The sequence below is a fragment of the Microcaecilia unicolor genome, chromosome 1, assembly GCF_901765095.1.
Source record: "Microcaecilia unicolor chromosome 1, aMicUni1.1, whole genome shotgun sequence".
Classification (NCBI taxonomy): Eukaryota; Metazoa; Chordata; class Amphibia; order Gymnophiona; family Siphonopidae; genus Microcaecilia; species Microcaecilia unicolor.
In genome coordinates this window covers 145567289-145586762 of record NC_044031.1, presented here as the reverse complement: position 1 = coordinate 145586762, position 19474 = coordinate 145567289, and the positions used below count along the sequence as shown (strand labels likewise).

Sequence of the window (19474 nt, the reverse complement as noted above, 5' to 3'; positions counted from 1 at the left end):
TCAAAATGAAAAACAGTATTCATCAACCATATTCTACAATCCTAGTATCTGAAACATCTGTTTTGCTGTTTATACACACTGCTGCCCTTAGATATTTAACACCAGGTTGAAATATCTAGTTTATACTTAAAAACCACTATGAACTAGACTCACTAGTAGAGTGCTACAAAGCTTTGTCATCCAAACTACAGACAGCATAAGTTTCTCTAAAGTTTAGCTAACCCTTGCCCTTAATCAGTTTTACTCTATTACTGCTATTTTAGCCTACTTAGCACAATGCTTCTGTGTACTGATGTGTGTGTAATATGTCTCATGCAGCTGGCTAAGTAGTTAACATGAAAGAGGAAACAGTGTTTAAAGACAGTTATCTATATTAGTATACGAGGTATCTCTTAATAGCCAACTCAGATTGTAAGCTCTCAGGGGATAGATAAATTCCTATTGTGTCTCTCAGGGGATAAAAAGCTTCCTGTTGATACTGGAGGGCGGTACAGTCCCGTCTCCAGAAATGGTTAGGTAGACCGATACAGTGGCATCCATTGGTATTTTTGCTTGGTAAGATGTCAGAGGGACTTACTCTCTACCAAACTTTGTTGGTGCATCATACTATGCATGCTGCTCGCCTAAATTTGGCGAAGCATTGAAAATCCCGTATGGTACCTTCGTTGGTACGGTGGATTTCTAAACTGTGGTATATATGTGAGATGGAGCGTTTGACGACTTTGAAAAAGAAGACATTGCCCAGGTGGGAATTGGTGTGGGGACCCTTTTTGAAAGCGTGTTCTGCCTGAATGTGATAAGTGTGTGGGTATCGATACTAGGGATGGTGAAGGGGGGAGGGTTGCTGAGGGGTGGGTTGGTGGGGGTGATAATTCTGTTTATAATCTTGATTATAAAATATGGAGACTGGTTGTGTTATCATCGTTTGTATAGAGCTTTGCAGGTTGTAATAGCTTGCTTCTTTTTACTGTATGCTATTCGCTAAGGATTTGTAACCTGTACTTGTAGCTGAATCTAACTTGACCTGAACTGCTACTAAAAAGGCATGAGATAAATACAAAGTCTTTCCTTTTCCAAACACAAAAAGATTCCACACACAAGGAACTGGGACCATTCTGCTCTAGACTAAACCACGTAGATTCATTCTCAAGTGCCATGGACTCCAAAAATAATATGTTAAGGTCTGTCAATGTATGCATATGTTCTAGCATTCTGTCAAACATGCTGTATCTATGGCTCAAATAGTATGAACAGGTGAAGCTCCTGAACTATGGGTTGGCAATATCACTTATCAGAATACTACTCAAATTTAAAATTGGCATCCATGTGCAACACTGAACTTGTGGCAGCTTTTGCACCAGTCAGCATACAGTGTATAAGGATAAGACAATGAGAGTGAGGCTGTACTAATTTCTCTCACAATAATCCAGTCATGTATCACATAAAAATTCTCAAATTGTGCTCTACGGCACACTGAAAAGTAGGCACAGATCATGGTGAAGACCATGCCTCATTCAAGGAGGCCCTCAAAAATAGCTTTAAAATCTGCATGGCAGTCCTCAATATTTGAATTAACACAGCTTTGGATAGGGTCAGATGGAAGCAGCTCAATCACTTGGCCATCTAAAGTTGGAAACCAATCACATACAAGTACAAAAAGAAAGGAAAACAAATGAAAGTTGAAAGACCAAGGCTATACTTCATCAACTAAGGTTTCAAATGCATCACCTATGGTTTAATTTGCAAGTCAAGAATTGGTCTTATGTCACATCAACAGGCACAAAAAGTCAAAGAGTAGCAAAACAATCATATATCATCATCAAAGGGAGACTCCATCATCATCATCAGTACAATGCTGTCTATAATAATACTATATAATTACATTTTAATTCAGGGTCGCATTACATTATTTGTATCAAAATACAGTTTTGGACAAAATTCATATATCCTTGGTTTTATTTTGTTTGGTTATGCTACAGGCTCTGGCTACCCAATTACTTCATTTCTTATTATTTGTGCTTTTGTGCAACAGTGTAACAGCTTAGATAATAGAGCAAGACATTTTTTTTGTTTGTTTTTTTAGCTTAATTAAGGCCTTTGTAGAGGGAAATTTAAACAGGCCAGATAGCACAATCAGTGCTAGAAATTTGTTTCAAGACTAATGATTAACATTCCTTCTCTTATAAACATAGACAGAAGATCTTTAATGTGAACAAAATCGACAGGATCTTAATGTAGCATTTTGAGACCAGCAGAAAGCTGGATGGCTGTGCACTCAGAATTTCTCATAAGGCAATAGCTGGTCAACCTGCACCAGAACTAGTACTGGAAGTTGTATCCTGTTCTCTTCATAAAAGGAAGGCAATGGGGGAAGGGGTAAGAAAGGATAGGGATGGGTCTGTAAAGGATTAATCAAAGATGGAAATAGAGAAGCTGAAGAGGTTAAAGTAGGTATGAGAAACTAAGTAGGGAAAATGAGAAGAATAAAGAGACTGGGAACATACCAGTTAGAAAACTAAATTGCCCACAACAGTGGTCAAAAAAAGGGATATTTTCAGTGATAAATAATTATTGATTTTGAAAATGTGTACTTCTTATATTTTTGTATTTCACTTTGTACAGGATGAAATGCATTTTTATTTTTATTTCTCTTGTGTTCTACTGTTCACAGAGACTGTAACATCTTGGGATTAACATTTCTAATTTTTGGCCATTCATTCTGTAATTGGTGAGAGTTAGGCTGTGTTTTGTGTGAAAGGGATTCTGATGGAATGTAGTTTCTCTATGGGGATCTATAGAAGAACGATTTGTTTAGCTTTTGTAGTAGGAGGTGTACCCGAGTTCTTTATCTGCACTGGTGCCTTTGTAAAGGTTCAGTTCCTACTGTTTGTGTTCTGAGAGTTGGTGCTATTACGGCATGGAAGATGTACAACACAGATTCTGAGAAGTTTATTGGCAGGATTTTGTGTTACTTCACAAAGTATTTAGCAGTGGAGGGACTGTGCATTGCTGTTACTGAGGTGATATCAGGATTTGAATAATTTATTTTTGCAACCTGTAAGGAGAAACATCCTAGGTCTCCTCTGTATAGATTCCAAAACAGATTAAAAATAAATGATGCCGACAATAAATTCAGTGTGACTATCATTCAACCACATATTGAAAAAGTATGTGCAGCACATTGGTTCATGATTATTTTTGTGAGAAAAAAAATATTTAATCTTTACTTCAATAATTTGTTTTTAAAAAAAGTAAATTTTGTTAAGAATAGTTTATTACCTGTCTTGTCGACTTTTAATTATTTAAAAAAATGTGGGCTCTTTTCGTCATCTGCAGATTGCAGTGTTCATTGTGTCACACACAAACAAGGGCTATCAGTATGTGAGTGCGCGTGTGTGTGTGTACACAATGAAAGATTTGGAGTACAATCCAGTCCTTAGCTCCTATATGTGGTTAAGAGCTTTTTATGTCACTAAAACCCCAGTTACATATCATTAAAGAAAACAAATCTAAATAATTTTCAAAATTAAAGCAAAACTGCATTCCGTACCAAGGTAATAGTTTACAAAATCAGCAGTTAAGGCTGGCTGCTTATGCTTCCTCCTTCCATCCACGCTTGAACTAGTATCAGAGTTATCTACAGGAAAAATGTCAGTACTAATTCCCATTAGTTCAGCTTTGCGCATTAGCTTTCGTATGGCTGAAGCACTGCTAGTGAGTGGCCGTGGCAGCTTCTCTCTTGGAACCCATGCTTGAGGCCGAGTGCTACGAGCTAGCTCCGATTTGGCACGATATTGCTCCAGTCTGGCACTGATTCGAGCCTAGAAGCAAAACCCCATGAAATGAAATAATGTTAAAACACAATCACAATCAGTTGAGCCAAGAAACAAGGATCTCTCTACTTTTAAATTAAAACTATGTTGATCCTATCATTAAAAATATGACTATCCACTGAGGCTTTGATTTTCAAGAAAGACATGGCTTTGTTGTACACAGCGTAGGTCTAAGGTTCACAGGCAGAAATCTCAATATGGTCATCTTCCCAAACAACACAAAATGAGTACAAACTGCAACTGGGCACAAACTTTCTGTAAAGTGCTTCAGATAGAAGCATTTTGTAAGAACACACTCACTATTCTTCCAGTAGAGCACTTCTGTGTGTGTGTCGCCCTAACGAATGGCTGGTGAGTGGTAATGAAGATATTCAAGATCTGATGGGAAATTGAGAGAAAAAAATGTGCAATGTAAGCCAACTCTGTTTTTGTGCCACAATCAATAAGCAATAGGATTTCAAGCATGTTTTCACAGTTTTATAATTTAAGTCTTAAAACCAGATGGCAAGTGACTTTCTTAACTAATAAAACACACCTCAGGTGCATTGGAAGGGTTAAGGCTGAGTGACTCAATAACATAAGTACTACTATACTAACTAGGGAATGCCTTAGTAAAAATCTTAATGGTATTAATACCGATATGAATTGTATTGAATTCTCTAAATTTTAAATAGATTGTGAAATTACAACCAGTTTTTATGCCATTCAAGTTACATCATATATCCCAATACCCAAATTATGGTCAAAAACAGACTTTGACATAGAAAATTTTTTGAAAAAAGTAACTTAGCTGTATATTTTATAATATACAATGTCATGCAAAAAATAAATGTAAAACCTCATACATAACCGAAGAAGAATAGAAAGTTCACCAAAATTATATTGATCAGCACAAAAATCATAAGAGAGAGAGAATTAATCCTACTGAAAGAGAAAAAAAATACCAAATGAATTTAGCATTATCAAAGAATATGGTCTTGTGGGTTGTAATTTGGAGTGTTATGATTTTTTTTTTAATCTGATCGTTTACACATTTTATGTTTGCTTTTTTTTTTTTTAAACCCTCTGAGAACTGTGGATCGTGTGGGATATAAATCTTTTAAATATAAATTATTTCATAACAGGTGTCTATGTGAAATGCCAAAAGGCACCTATTCTACAAATGCAAGTCGGGAACTACGGTTTACAAAGCTACGGCAAAAGAGGGCCCGCGCTGGCGACGGTAGGTATTTTTGATGCAGCTGAGGCCCCCTTTTACGTGCAGTGGGTAAAAGGCAGGTCTTTCTTTTTTTAAAGAAATGGCCATGCGGCAATGAAGCATTTGAGGTGGCAGTAAGGGCTCCCTTGTTAACCTGGTGGTAACCGGGCAGAATACGGCACTGCCTGATTACAACCAGATACAAACAGGCATTACAAACATTAAAATGTTCTGTAGCACCAGAAATGGTGCTCGCTGGGGGGGGGGGGTGGAAACTACCACCGGGCTGCTGCGGTAGCCCAACGGTACTTACATTTTAGCGAGCAATAAGCTTTATAAAAGGAACCCTAAGAGACCTAAGAGTAACAGAGTAGCCACTCTTTAACAGTTTGTTTCAATCATTTTACTTGTTTACTTCTCACAGAAGGTCCATGGAGCGCTGTGCATTTCTGGTTCCGACATTATGTAATGTTGCAGCCGGCTAAAGCTAGTAATGATATTTATGCAATTCTCTGTGATAACGGCTGTCCATCTCTTGCCGTTAACGGCTGCTGCACATTAGAAAAGCCAGCATTGCATAAACCCAAGATAACTGTCGTCAGACTGAACAGAAGCCAACCAAATTTGGCTTTCAGCACTAAAACCAGCTCAAAATCTGTATTCAGCCTTGTTCTGGTTTCAACAAAAACCCTCCCTGGTTTATCTTCCTCTGCGACTAATCCACATCCTCCCTGCTAAGCACTTTAGAATCTGTCCTCTTAATATAACCCTGTGAGGGAGTGTATTTAAGGGGGACTGGCAATTTCTTATTCACTCCATCACAATGCACAAGTTCTGGAATCATGATTATCCACTATTTTTGAAGTGGGATCCACAATGGCAAAAGATTTCGTGAGAGCCAGGAGCTGTGCTGGATAAAGCAGATGATACCTAGAGTGGTAGGTGATAAAGAGGATCTAGCTGCTCAGCTACAGTCAAGAGCAATATCTACTATAATAAAACTCACCCTCAACGTTCTCAGGACACTGACGTCAGTGAAGCCAAGCTCTGACTTCCTTCAAAAAGGTTCGAAGGTTCGTGGTGGTGAAGCCACCAAAATCGCTCCAGGCCCCGCCCTCGAGGGCGGAGCAATGGCAGAACAACGAAGAGGTTGGCAGGGAGGGAGGCAGGGAGGCGGGGGGTGGGAAATCGCTCCAGGCCCCGCCCTCGAGGGCGGAGCAATGGCAGAACAACGAAGGGGTTGGCACGGAGGGAGGCAGGGAGGCGGGGGGGTGGGAAATCGCTCCGGGCCCCGCCCTTGAGAGCGGAGCAATGGCAGAACAACGAAGGGGTTGGCAGGCAGGGAGGCGGGGGGGTGGGAAATCGCTCCGGGCCCCGCCCTCGCGTCAAATGTCATGACGTTGGGGGCGGAGCAATGGCTGAACAACAAAGGGGTTGGCCAGGGAGGGAGGGAGAGGGTGCTGGCGACGAAAACCTTGCTAGCGCCCGTTTCATTTGCTCTGAAAAGAGCTTCTTTTACTAGTGTATAATGAAATGAAGTTTGAATTCCACACTCTCCCCCCTCCCCCATGGCCCATCTTATCTTCCCAACCCATATTTCCCCTAAACCCCTCTCTCCCAAACCTACCCTGATCAGTCTCAATTCTCAGCAGCCCCACCTCGCAGTCAGCCACCCTCATCCTGTTCCCTGTCCCTTCAGCTACATTGCCTCTGCCCGGTTTGTTAATAATCCCTGACTTTTCTCAGAGTGTTTCTCAGTCTTGCTAGTTTTGGACAGCTGTTCTGTTTTGTTCTAACATCATGTGGTTCTTGGTATTCTCTGTCCACTCAGCTTTATCAGAGCAGCAATGTGAATTTTATGTGAATTTTAAATCCATAATGGTGAAGCATTATATATTCAATGCACCAGAGTTTTTGAAGAAAACCATAAGGGCTAATAACTGCTTTATGCAAGAATGTTCATCATATTGGAGACAGGTTCTCTCATTCATTTATATCTAAGTCATGAAAAAACTGCCTAATCCATATTGAGATGAATACACATGTATATATTTTTATATAATTTCTGATGTATTTTCTTTATGGCTAATAAAGGAGTTCCTTTAGCCATACCAATCTTGGAAAAAAAATAGAATTCTTGGTGGTTTGTGATTCCTGTTAGCAGATGAACCAAAGATTAATCACGTTTGCTGAAATGCATAAGCCTTCAATGAAAAAGACGTACCACCGATGAAGAGAACTGTGTGGACTCAGACGTCATTCTGCTACATCATAATTTAATTACTTGTTATATTATATTAGTCCAGTAAAAGATATAAAGTTAGGACCTCTGGTTTTGTATGCATTTTCGGCTAAGAACTTGCTAAAGTTTAGTTTACAGCGAGATCCATTAAACCAACTCAGTTTGCTCAAGAACATTAACCATAGCAAAGGAGGTTTCTCCAGTAGAATATGTAACAAAAATAGGATTTCAGGACAAGTTTACTATATCAAAGCATTGATTAAGAATTCACTATAAAAAGCATTTCATAGTTTTTCATTCCCTCAGCACTGCCGCTTGTTTTCAAGCTCAATAGGTGCAATTGCTGCTGTTTTGTATAATTTATTTTAATTAAGATTAGCTACCGCAATAATGTGCTTTAAATTATACTTGGCAAGCCATAATGCAGGAGAAGTACTAAACTCTCATGAGGATATTATTTATTATTGAACTTACAACCTTGCCAGTGGAGTTCAGGGAGAAAAAGAATACATTTTAAATTAGGAAGTTTATGGCTGCAGAAACTACTATACAATGAGTACTTTCTCTATAGGTGTGAGCTATGTAACAACAGATATGATTATTTTTAATATTTGTGACATTCTCTGTTAAAACTAGGAAAAGAATTGTGAAATAAAATGAATTATGGTATATTTGTTATATTGAATCCAAATCCAGTGGTGAACAGAGTCCTTCAGCCTTGTCCAATTTGTCTCCTGATAACAAACCAGCCTTCCAATCTGTTAAGCAAGGTTACATGATCTAATAGTTATTGCTGCCTCAAAAGAGGCTCCCAAGCTCAGATTTCTAATGCAATGTTTCCCAACAAGTGTGTCGTGACACACTGATATATACCATCAGACCTAATCATATGTGCTATGGAAATATTACCAATGCCAAATGCTAAGGTCCATACCAGCTCTGCTCTCACTGCTTCATAAGAAATGACACTACTGACTACTGGTAAGAGCTAAAAGGATGAATCCAAACTTCTGGTTGGAAAAAAACAAACACAATCTTTGAAAGTAACCACCTCATCCCAACTGTCATGCATTGGGGGAGGGGGTTGCTTTCCTGCTTCAGGATCTGGAGAGCTCGCCATCATTGGTGAAACCATGAATTTTGTTTTATATGAGAAAATTCTATAGGAGAATATCAAGTCATCCATGCATGAGCTGAAAGCAGTCCCAAAAGTGAGTCATGAAACAAAACAACTATAAATATTTAAGTAAATCTACTACAGAATGAATGAAGAAGAGATTTTGTGTTACAGATTGATCTAGTCATAGTCCTGACCTAAACACTACTGAAATGTGGCAAAACCTCAGGTCAGTTGTTCATGCAAAGAAGCCCTCGTATGTCAATGTCACAGACTGGAAAAATAAGCCAAACTTCAAGAATGATGCAAGTGACTGATCATCAATTACACAAAATGTTTATTTCAAGTTACTGCTGCTTAAGAAACTGCCACCATTTGTTGAATAAATAAAATGTATTCTTTTTACCTCAATTATTTATTCAATGAGTTTCTCTCTTTCCTACTGGGGTTTAGATTTGAATCTAAATCATCTTCTGAATACAAACTGTGCTAAAATTTAAAAAAAAAATCTGGGATTCATTCAAATTGGGTAGATGAACATACCATATGCAACAAAAGCCAACTCACTTCCTCTCCAACATATCTTTTACCTGCCTCCTCAATCTTTTCCTATTGCTGCCTTCTACATCTATCCAAAGCATACTCAAAATCCACAGGTGGCATGGAGGAGTTCATCAGAACCTCCTGCCGCAATACAGGTGTGTTAGTTAATTTCATAAGCCACTGGAAAGCTGCTCCATTGGGATTTGTCAATGCGTGTCTTTGCTCCCTCTCCTTGTGTTTTAAATTTGGCAGAGGCTGGTGGGCTTTCAGGGCTTTTCTAGTTCTTATTCTTACCATGACTCCTCTTCATATTCACTCTGCCAACTCTATAGTGGCTGCACCGCCATACATATCCATGATATATGTGTTCCTTGGGTTTCAAAAGGTTCTAGCATATGAAGTTGATTACCAGCACTGCCTGTTCTTTTGTTATAAAAGCTTAAATATAAAAGAGTGCAGCTCTTCAATGGCAAGAGGGCTTTGTAACTCCAATGGGCTTTTCTTTTTAGAGAGCAACAAGTAGCCTCAACAAGAATCAAATATATGAGGATTAGCAAACTAAATTGTCTCCACAGATAAGAAGTCTACAATGAAAATAAGTTACATGCTTAAACAGAGCAGAAAATCCTGAAAAATCAAACCATACAACTTGAAGCTTACCTTAAATTCACTTAGGCAGAGAGGTGGGGATTCTCTGACTGGGCAGGAAATGACCCTAAGAGAACAACTATGTACAGTAAGTGGATTAAGTCAAGTGGTATCACAATGAAAACCAGAGAATGAATGTAAAAAACTCTTGACAGTTGGAACAAGCAGCTGAAATTTGGTGATTGCCTGGCAACTGGTTTCAAATGTTAGAACTCTCAACTTAGAAGACTCCTCACACAATATAAGACCAGATCCTATGACCCAAATATTATTCCCACTGAGGCAGCTCACTAACAAAGAAAATGTATACTCCTTTCATTTTTCTATATGTAAATATTTTACTTGCATATTTTATTTGCATACATTTGCTTTGACTGCAACTTTCATTTCCTACCTCAGTTTAAGAGCAAATATCCCATCAGTTAATGTCTAAAGAAAATAATAAAAATTGTGAATGTTTTCTTTATGTCATCAAATTGATATTATCAGAGGCAAATCTTAGAAAGCAACAAGTTCAAAGGTAAGCTCAAACCCTGGGATTCTATATATCATGCCTTAATTTCCGCATGGAAATTGAAGCGTATTCTGTAACAATCTGCGTAACTTAACTAGCTAATCAGCACTATTAATTGAATGCTAACAAGCAATTATCAGCACTATCTGGCATTAAGATTTACACGCACAACTCTCTAAGGGGTATGTTTCTTAAGGTGCTTTAGTGATTTTACCGCACCTTTAAAGTTAAGGTGCATTAAACACTAACATGCCAATATATTCCTATAGGTGCGTTAGCATTTGACACGCGTTAGTGTTTAATGAATATTAAAATTGATAACACGCCTATACTGCGCCTTTGTAAACGTAAGTGTATTATGTAATGTGCTGCATGTAAATTCTAAGTCGCATAATTGAAAAGGGGGTATGGCCATAGGCAGGGCGTGGGCGTTTCTAAAACCAATGCTCGTTGTTATAGAATACACCCATCCTGCGCCCAATTTTGGTGTTGGGATTTACGCCTAGTAAAACATGGTGTAAATGGCCACGACTAAATCTGGTCGCGTGGAGAGGTGTAATTCTATATACCGTGTAGAAATTTAAGCATACTATGAGAATACACCTAGGCATAGTTTTTTTCCACATGGAATATTCAGGCTCCATATATGGAATCTAGCCCATAGAGCCTAATTTTACAAAAGGATGTGTAAAAAGGCACCTAGCTGAAACCCATTTTATAAAGGCAAAAAAGTACCTATCTACCTTTATAAAACAGGAGCCCAGATCCAGGCCAGCTAGTCAACACACACATTTACAGGTTTAAATGTGTACATATATTCAAAGTGTGTGCGCGCATATTTTATAAAATACACAGATACACTATTTATTCATTTTTATTTATTTGCATTTATATACCATTCAAAATGGTTTACACATCACAGAAAACAGTATCGTAAACACAGGAATAGAAAAGGCAAAGAAAATAGCAAGTTAACAATATAACAAAATAAAACCTATACTTTCCTTCATAATTACTATTAAGGCAGAATTACTGAGGGAACAAGAATGTTTTTACCTTTTTTCTAAATATCATCAAATTTGTTTTCAGTCTCAATACTACAGGGAGTTTGTCCAACAGCTTGGAATCAATCACTCAAAAAGCCTTTGACCGCCATCTGGCCTAACAACATCCACACCCGGCACTTGAAGAAGGTTGCCATGACCTGATTGTAGGGGTCAGTTAGGTATATAAGAAGTATGTTTCTCTTAAATATGCTGTGTTTGACAATGTAACACCTTAAAAATCAATATTAATAATTTAAAATGAACCTGTTCCTTCACAGAAAGCCAGTGTAGTTGATTGAAAAGAAGTCTAGCACTCAGTGACACTCCCTAAAAAGAACCTAGCTGCCACATTTTGGATAATTTTTAAACAGTCCAGACAGCTTAACAGGAAGCAGTACATTAAAATGCCTTCATATCTAAAAATGGTTTTAACTGCCTAATCAATTTTAATTTTTAAAAAAGCTCTGCAAAACGGCAACTATTTGATCTCTCCCGATTCCATCCTATCCTGACCTAATACGACTCCTAAAACCCTTACAGGCTGTTGCCAATTCAATGCCTGACTCAATGTAGAATATTCGTATTCGATTCGGCCCCAAATAGTGTCCTGAATACATTATTCATATTTGGCCAAATAATGATTTAAATTTGAATACGAACAATCCAAGGCTCTACTATGCTAGATCTTACTGAAATAAACATTTGATCTCTGATTTCATATTGTTTCTTTTATTATTTCTTATGTTAAAGCTCAATGCCCATTATTTGTATTCAGTCAAATAATATTTTTCATTATTCGTATTCAGCCAAATAGTAAAATATGTTATTCAGTACAGCTCTAGTAGGGAGCACATTAAGTTCAGTAAAAGTTACATTATCGATACCCAAACAGGTGGTTTTATTAATATTAACCACAAAACCACTAGATATCAACCAAGTCTCAAGCCCCAACTAACCTTATGCAAAACCCAGAAAGACCTTTCCGTAAGCACTTAAGCACTGACCCAGAAAGTCCCAACACCACACATCTCTGCAAAAGAATGTGATTCCACTAAATCAAACCCGGACAATAGATCTAACGACACATGAAGAAAGGGGTCACTCTTATCCATCCAACAGTAAAAATCACCCATAACTGTTGTTAGCATAGTTTCAGTGCCATTATTCTTCCTAAATCCTGTGTGTGTGTTATCTAAACAAATTCTTTCAAAAAAATTCCCAATTTGTGAAACGGACACTTTTTCAATCAATTTGGCCAAAAATTGCAGGTTTGAAACTGGATAGTAATTACCTAAAATATTCACATCCAAACCTTCAAATAAGGAGGGGTCATGGCTTCCCGTAAGCATATATGAAGCCAAACTTCTGCTAGGGAGACACTGATAACCACCAATATCCAAGATAACATTGAATCTGAACATTTTTGAAATAACCACACAGAAACCGTGTCTGAGGAGCAAAAGGAAGCATGAATACCCTTTAGCAGATCTTTCAAATCCTTCAAAGATAATAAATGGAAACTGTAGGTTTTTCCTTCCCCCTCCTTGACTATACTATCCAATATTGATCATCAACTAGTATATTTAAACCAAAATTCTATGTAACTCACAACCCTCTTTTAAGGTCAAAGATCTTTTGACAAAGTAAGAAGCCAATTTATCATATTCTCCCCTTTGGACATAATTATCTCTGCTCCACCAAAATTACATCCATGGGAACACCTACAGATGATACACCACCTTGTCAGCACATGTACTTAAATTTAAGTATGCCGCAGGGCAACTTAATAAAAGGCCTTTTCTTTGTGTAAAAAGGTCTTTATACATAGAAACCTTTACCGAATTGCCTACTTAGAAGATGGCCTCCTTCTATGATAGCTTGAGCCCTTTGTTTATCAATTTCTCTAACTTCTATTTTAAGGGGCCTAATAACCGGTAGCTTTCTTTTATTTCATATCTGGAATGCTAAGCTGTCAAGGCCTTAGAAGACCAAAAGACAAAGGAAGAGCTTAGGGAACACAAGGTAACAGCAGAGAAACTAAGTGAATCCTTTGACTTGGTCTATACCGTAAACATTCTATGATAATGATGATTCAGAGCAACTGTAGGAAAATCAGTAAATCTAGAAGACACAATAGAGCAAAATGACAAACTAAATACTAACAAATCTAAGGACAGATTGTTATTCACTCAGAGTTCTAGAATCCATCATACCACAACTAGAAATTGCCTCGATTAAAATAGGCAACACAACCAACTGACATGCATCCTACTCTACAGGCCTCCAGGAAACTAAAAAACTGCCCAAACCAACTTTATGGACTTCATCTCAAACGCCAGTATAACAAACCCCAAAATCCTAATAGGAGACATTAACCTACACTTGGAGAATCATAATTCCAAAAGCACCAAAGACTGCATGGAACTCCTACACCACTAGGACTTCCAAAGATCAGAAATATCTACAACACATATCAAAAGTCACGCAATAGACTTCACAACAGAATCTCAGCTAACCAGGATTTTAAAATACAGAAGCAGAAATTGGCAAACTCCCTGATCTGATCACTTCAGAGTAAAAATGACCCTCTACTAGAAGGAACAAGCAACTTACACCATTTACTCTTTTACCACTATCTCCACTTTCCTTGCATCTAGCATTTTATATGTTGGAATAGGATGTTGTAGGTGATTGTAACCACTTCATTCACCATAATCCTCTTATCCTAGGGCTTTTCCAATAGAGTGATGAGACGTGCCACCTAGTTGTGCCTATCTGTATAGAAATTTTCTGCATCAGAACTTCACAACCAACTATGGGATCAGTGACCATTTTCCAGCTCTTTATTACAGCACCAGTTTTTTTTTATATGCTTGCTATAAACCACCTCATCCATAATCAGCTATCCTCGATTGCAAGTCACCTTTCCTGAACAATTTGTGTGTCTGGTTTTGATCAATGAATGGTTCCTGCAATAACAGTCCCTTGTAAAGGCTATGATGTCCTAGCTCTCTGTCAAAGGACACAGAGCTCCACATGAGTTGAGTCTACCAGAAATCCAATATATTCTCATGGATATGATAAACAAAGAAGTGAATCCTACTGAAAACAGCACTTAGATGGTATTTTGCACAGGTCTGTCCAACATGTTTCCAACAAGGTCTTCATCAGCTACATTTCCAGATAGATACAGTATAACAAATTTCCATCATACAGTGGGGGAAATAAGTATTTGATCCCTTGCTGATTTTGTAAGTTTGCCCACTGACAAAGACATGAGCAGCCCATAATTGAAGGGTAGGTTATTGGTAACAGTGAGAGATAGCACATCACAAATTAAATCCGGAAAATCACATTGTGGAAAGTATATGAATTTATTTGCATTCTGCAGAGGGAAATAAGTATTTAATCCCTCTGGCAAACAAGACCTAATACTTGGTGGCAAAACCCTTGTTGGCAAGCACAGCGGTCAGACGTCTTCTGTAGTTGATGATGAGGTTTGCACACATGTCAGGAGGAATTTTGGTCCACTCCTCTTTGCAGATCATCTCTAAATCATTAAGAGTTCTGGGCTGTCGCTTGGCAACTCGCAGCTTCAGCTCCCTCCATAAGTTTTCAATGGGATTAAGGTCTGGTGACTGGCTAGGCCACTCCATGACCCTAATGTGCTTCTTCCTGAGCCACTCCTTTGTTGCCTTGGCTGTATGTTTTGGGTCATTGTCGTGCTGGAAGACCCAGCCACGACCCATTTTTAAGGCCCTGGCGGAGGGAAGGAGGTTGTCACTCAGAATTGTACGGTACATGGCCCCATCCATTCTCCCATTGATGCGGTGAAGTAGTCCTGTGCCCTTAGCAGAGAAACACCCCCAAAACATAACATTTCCACCTCCATGCTTGACAGTGGGGACGGTGTTCTTTGGGTCATAGGCAGCATTTCTCTTCCTCCAAACACGGCGAGTTGAGTTCATGCCAAAGAGCTCAATTTTTGTCTCATCTGACCACAGCACCTTCTCCCAATCACTCTCGGCATCATCCAGGTGTTCACTGGCAAACTTCAGACGGGCCGTCACATGTGCCTTCCGGAGCAGGGGGACCTTGCGGGCACTGCAGGATTGCAATCCGTTATGTCGTAATGTGTTACCAATGGTTTTCGTGGTGACAGTGGTCCCAGCTGCCTTGAGATCATTGACAAGTTCCCCCCTTGTAGTTGTAGGCTGATTTCTAACCTTCCTCATGATCAAGGATACCCCACGAGGTGAGATTTTGCGTGGAGCCCCAGATCTTTGTCGATTGACAGTCATTTTGTACTTCTTCCATTTTCTTACTATGGCACCAACAGTTGTCTCCTTCTTGCCCAGCGTCTTACTGATGGTTTTGTAGCCCATTCCAGCCTTGTGCAGGTGTATGATCTTGTCCCTGACATCCTTAGACAGCTCCTTGCTCTTGGCCATTTTGTAGAGGTTAGAGTCTGACTGATTCACTGAGTCTGTGGACAGGTGTCTTTCATACAGGTGACCATTGCCGACAGCTGTCTGTCATGCAGGTAACGAGTTGATTTGGAGCATCTACCTGGTCTGTAGGGGCCAGATCTCTTACTGGTTGGTGGGGGATCAAATACTTATTTCCCTCTGCAGAATGCAAATAAATTCATATACTTTCCACAATGTGATTTTCCGGATTTAATTTGTGATGTGCTATCTCTCACTGTTACCAATAACCTACCCTTCAATTATGGGCTGCTCATGTCTTTGTCAGTGGGCAAACTTACAAAATCAGCAAGGGATCAAATACTTATTTCCCCCACTGTATGTACTTATGTTATAATGATTAGCAGGAACTTTGTAAATACCTATGGAATCAATTCCAGGACAAAAAAAAAAAAAAACCAGCACAGAACTAGAAGTGTTACGCTGCTGAGAAAAAGTATTGAACCTCCTAGGATTGTCCCAATTTTGGTCCAATTTATTATAAAAAAAAAATAATTAGATCTAAGAGAGAAAAATAATCCCAGTGAATAAATAATTCAGACAAAAATGATTTATTTTGATTATTTATTCAACAAAAATAATACAATAAGCATCCTTATGTGAAAAGCAAGTATGTGAACATCGCATTCAGAAATTGGTGGGGGGGGGGGGGGGGGGGGGCTTACACAGCCCAATTGAGATGGCAGCTTGAGATAGGAGCTCCTGACAAAATCAGCTCATTTTGAACACAAACTTCAATTTTTGTTTCCAGATTCATTCTGAGAGCACTGGAATCATGCCTCAGCAGAAATCTGAGGCAGATTCTGTTGCAAACAGTGCTAACAGCCAAAGAAAGATCCTCGTTCCCCAACAAAGTCGGATTCTGGGGGTTTGGAGAGAGACAATATGGCAGAGGCTGCCGATCAATTACATCAAATCTCCACTTTGCTATATGAAAGCATGCGCGATATTAAAAATATCATCTTGACTGGGCATCTTGAAATATAACGGTGTGCAGCTTGAGGAAGTAACAGCTAATCAAAACACTGACCGGAAGGCCCTCCTGCATGTTGAAGTCTCAACTTGATGATTTAGGAAATCGCTGCCGGCAAAATAACTTGAGGATTAAAGGGTTTTCTGAGTCTTCTAAAGGTAGAAATAGAATAAAAATTTTGGAGCAGTGGGTTCCGTCAGTAACAAACCTCTCTTTTGAGTGGCCCCTGGAAAATCGAGCATACCCTTCGAGTTCCGGCTCGAACACCTCAGGGTCAAAGCAAGCTGCATTCCACTGTGCTTAAATTGCTCCAGTATCCCCAAGTGGAGGAGTGGCCTAGTGGTTAGGGTGGTGGACTTTGGTCCTGGGGAACTAAGGAGCTGAGTTTGATTCCCACTTCAGGCACAGGCAGCTCCTTGTGACTCTGGGCAAGTAACTTAACCCTCCATTGCCCCATGTAAGCCGCATTGAGCCTGCCATGAGTGGGAAAGCGCGGGGTACAAATGTAACAAAAAAAAAGTGTCAGGCTTCTCACGGAAGCACAGGGTTTGTGAGCCCTTGGGCAGTGGCAGGCAAAACCACCCCCAAACCAGAGGCAAGGCAGAACAGGACTGGAACCCCGGACTGGAGTTGCAGCCTAGGCAAACAAGCTGGGACAGGCAGAGCAAGAACTGCTAGACTTCACCTGCGCTTGACCGCCGTTCCCCAGGAATTGAGCCCCTGGGTGCAGGCGGCCAGCAGGACTTACAGGGCAGGGCAGGAACTGGATACCAACAGGAAACACACAACAGAGTCAGGACTAAAAGCTGCCAGGCAGCCACTAAGACAGAAACACAGACAGGTGAGAGTCAGGACTGAAAGCTGCCAAGCAGCCACTAAAAAAGGAACACAGACACAAGACAAGGAAATGCAGACCAGAAACAAGACTAGGAACTAAGCAATAAAACAAAAGCTAACTACACACAAACAAACTAGAACCAGGCAAGAAACTCAGACTAGAACTGGACTAGGCAGAAGTTCACAGAGCACACCCACATACCAGGGACCTTAGACGATGCAAAGGCAAACACAGAAGTTTCCAGGTGGCTAATAAAGCCCATCAGCAGCTGAAGTTCAACTGCAGGAATCACAAGGCAGCTACGGGTGCTGTTCAGGCACAAACAAGAAAAGCAAGCCTGGAAGATCCGGACCGGACTGGGCTGAAGTCTGGAACGTGTGACAGTTCATAGCAGCCACCGGTTCAGGCCACCAGAGGGTGAGGTGAGCACAGACAAGGAAACAGTCACCACCATGACCCCAAGTAGCACTGATCTTGCACAAAGTGAAATCTCTTAAGAAAATTTGTTGGCAGGGGCAAAGCATTTATATTGCTGCCGATTTCACCAAGGTTACAGATGATAAAATGCGAAAGTATTGACTTCTAGCCCCAGCTATTGAGGCTCGGTATCTCCGATGATACACTGTATTTTTCAGAATTTAAGCTCCAATAAACAGGATACTATTATTGTGAGAGGGGACTGAAATCTGATATTGGACCACGTGGCTGATCGCAGGTCAACTGCTAGATACCATTGCCCTCGAGCTCTGTTGTCATTTCAACAGTTAATTGTGGATCATGCTTTGGTCGATATTTGGCGACTTCATCATCCCTTTTTACTCCCCATGTCATGAGTCTTGCATGAGGTTCCAATCATTTGGTTGCTCAGGTTCAGAAAGCTACTATAGAGGCTTATCACATCTCTGATCATGCTGGCATTACTTTAAACTTCATCACTTCCACTGTGAAGCGTGGCCAGAGGTAATGGAGATTCAATAGTGCGCTCCTGACTGATTTAGACTGATTAAAAGTCTGGAACAGTGGAATTTTTTCATTTAACGAGACAGATACCCTCCTTTATCATATCATTTGGGACGCCTTTAAGGCTTATCTCCAAGGGGAAATTATTGCTTATACCTCTAAACAGAATAAGATGAGGAAACAGAGGCTTTTTGATTTGGAGGTTACCAATAAGGCTAAAGAGTGTCTATTTTATGCTCATCCAACTCTAGGTTTAACAGTTCAACTGCAACAATTTAAATCCCAGTATAGTTCCATCTTGTCCAAGAGAGCAGGGGTACTTCTATTTAGGAAAAAATACTGTATACTATGAGCAACAGAATAGGGTGGGTCGGCATTTGGCCAATTATTTAAAGAGCAAGCACAAAAAACCATTCTTGTAATACTAATCGTGACCATTCTCAAAAAAAAAAAAAAATTTAATCTTATTCCATCTAATATCATGAAATTGCAATATTAGAAGATGAATGGATCCATTACTGGTGAGGAAATTTGGACCGCCAACAAAAACTTTTAAAAAATCAGAAGGCCCCAGGAGATGATGGATTGCCTATAGAATGTTAACGTTCTTCCCAAGACCTTTTGATTCCCAAATTGATTCAATTGTATATGCACTTTCTACATTCCCAGACTACTGCTGCTTCTTTTGCAGAGGTGGTTATAGTGCTTTTCCAAAAGCTGGGGAGGGACTGCTTGCTTACCAAGAATTGCAGATCCATCTCCTAGATCAACAAGGATTATAAAATATATTCCAAGCACTTGGCGGATAGATTAGCTGCTGCCATGCCACACCTTATCCATTCATCACAATGTGGTTTTCTGAAGGGGCGCGTGACATCTGATAATATGAGAGGTTTTTTTGTCATGTTTGCAAGCTGCTCAGACTTCTCAAGATCCCTTATGTGTTATGTCTCTGGACACCGAAAATACGTTCGACTTTGTTAAATGGAAGTATCTTTTTGATGTGCTCCGCTGGTTTCACTTAGGTGATACCTTTCTTAATATGGGTACAAATATTGTATTCATGTCCAGTGGC

The 19474-nt window shown here is 39.6% G+C and overlaps 1 protein-coding gene across 9 annotated transcripts in view; it reads right to left on the bottom strand.

Moving 5' to 3' along the window:
* PHF14 (PHD finger protein 14) overlaps window positions 1–19474 on the bottom strand; it is a 599885-nt gene that overhangs the window by 413921 nt on the left and 166490 nt on the right. For 7 of the 9 annotated variants that reach the window (XR_003941940.1, XR_003941941.1, XM_030201081.1 and 4 more), the window contains exons 9-10: window positions 4134–4211; window positions 3551–3821 (exon numbers count right to left, since the gene is read on the bottom strand). Coding sequence is in view for 7 of the 9 variants with exons in the window: in XM_030201081.1 (XP_030056941.1) it covers window positions 3551–3821; window positions 4134–4211 (349 nt within the window). In the remaining 2 variants the exon portion in view is untranslated. The remainder of the gene's footprint in view (window positions 1–3550; window positions 3822–4133; window positions 4212–19474) is intronic. The other 2 variants (XM_030201101.1, XM_030201108.1) reach the window with 1 other exon arrangement.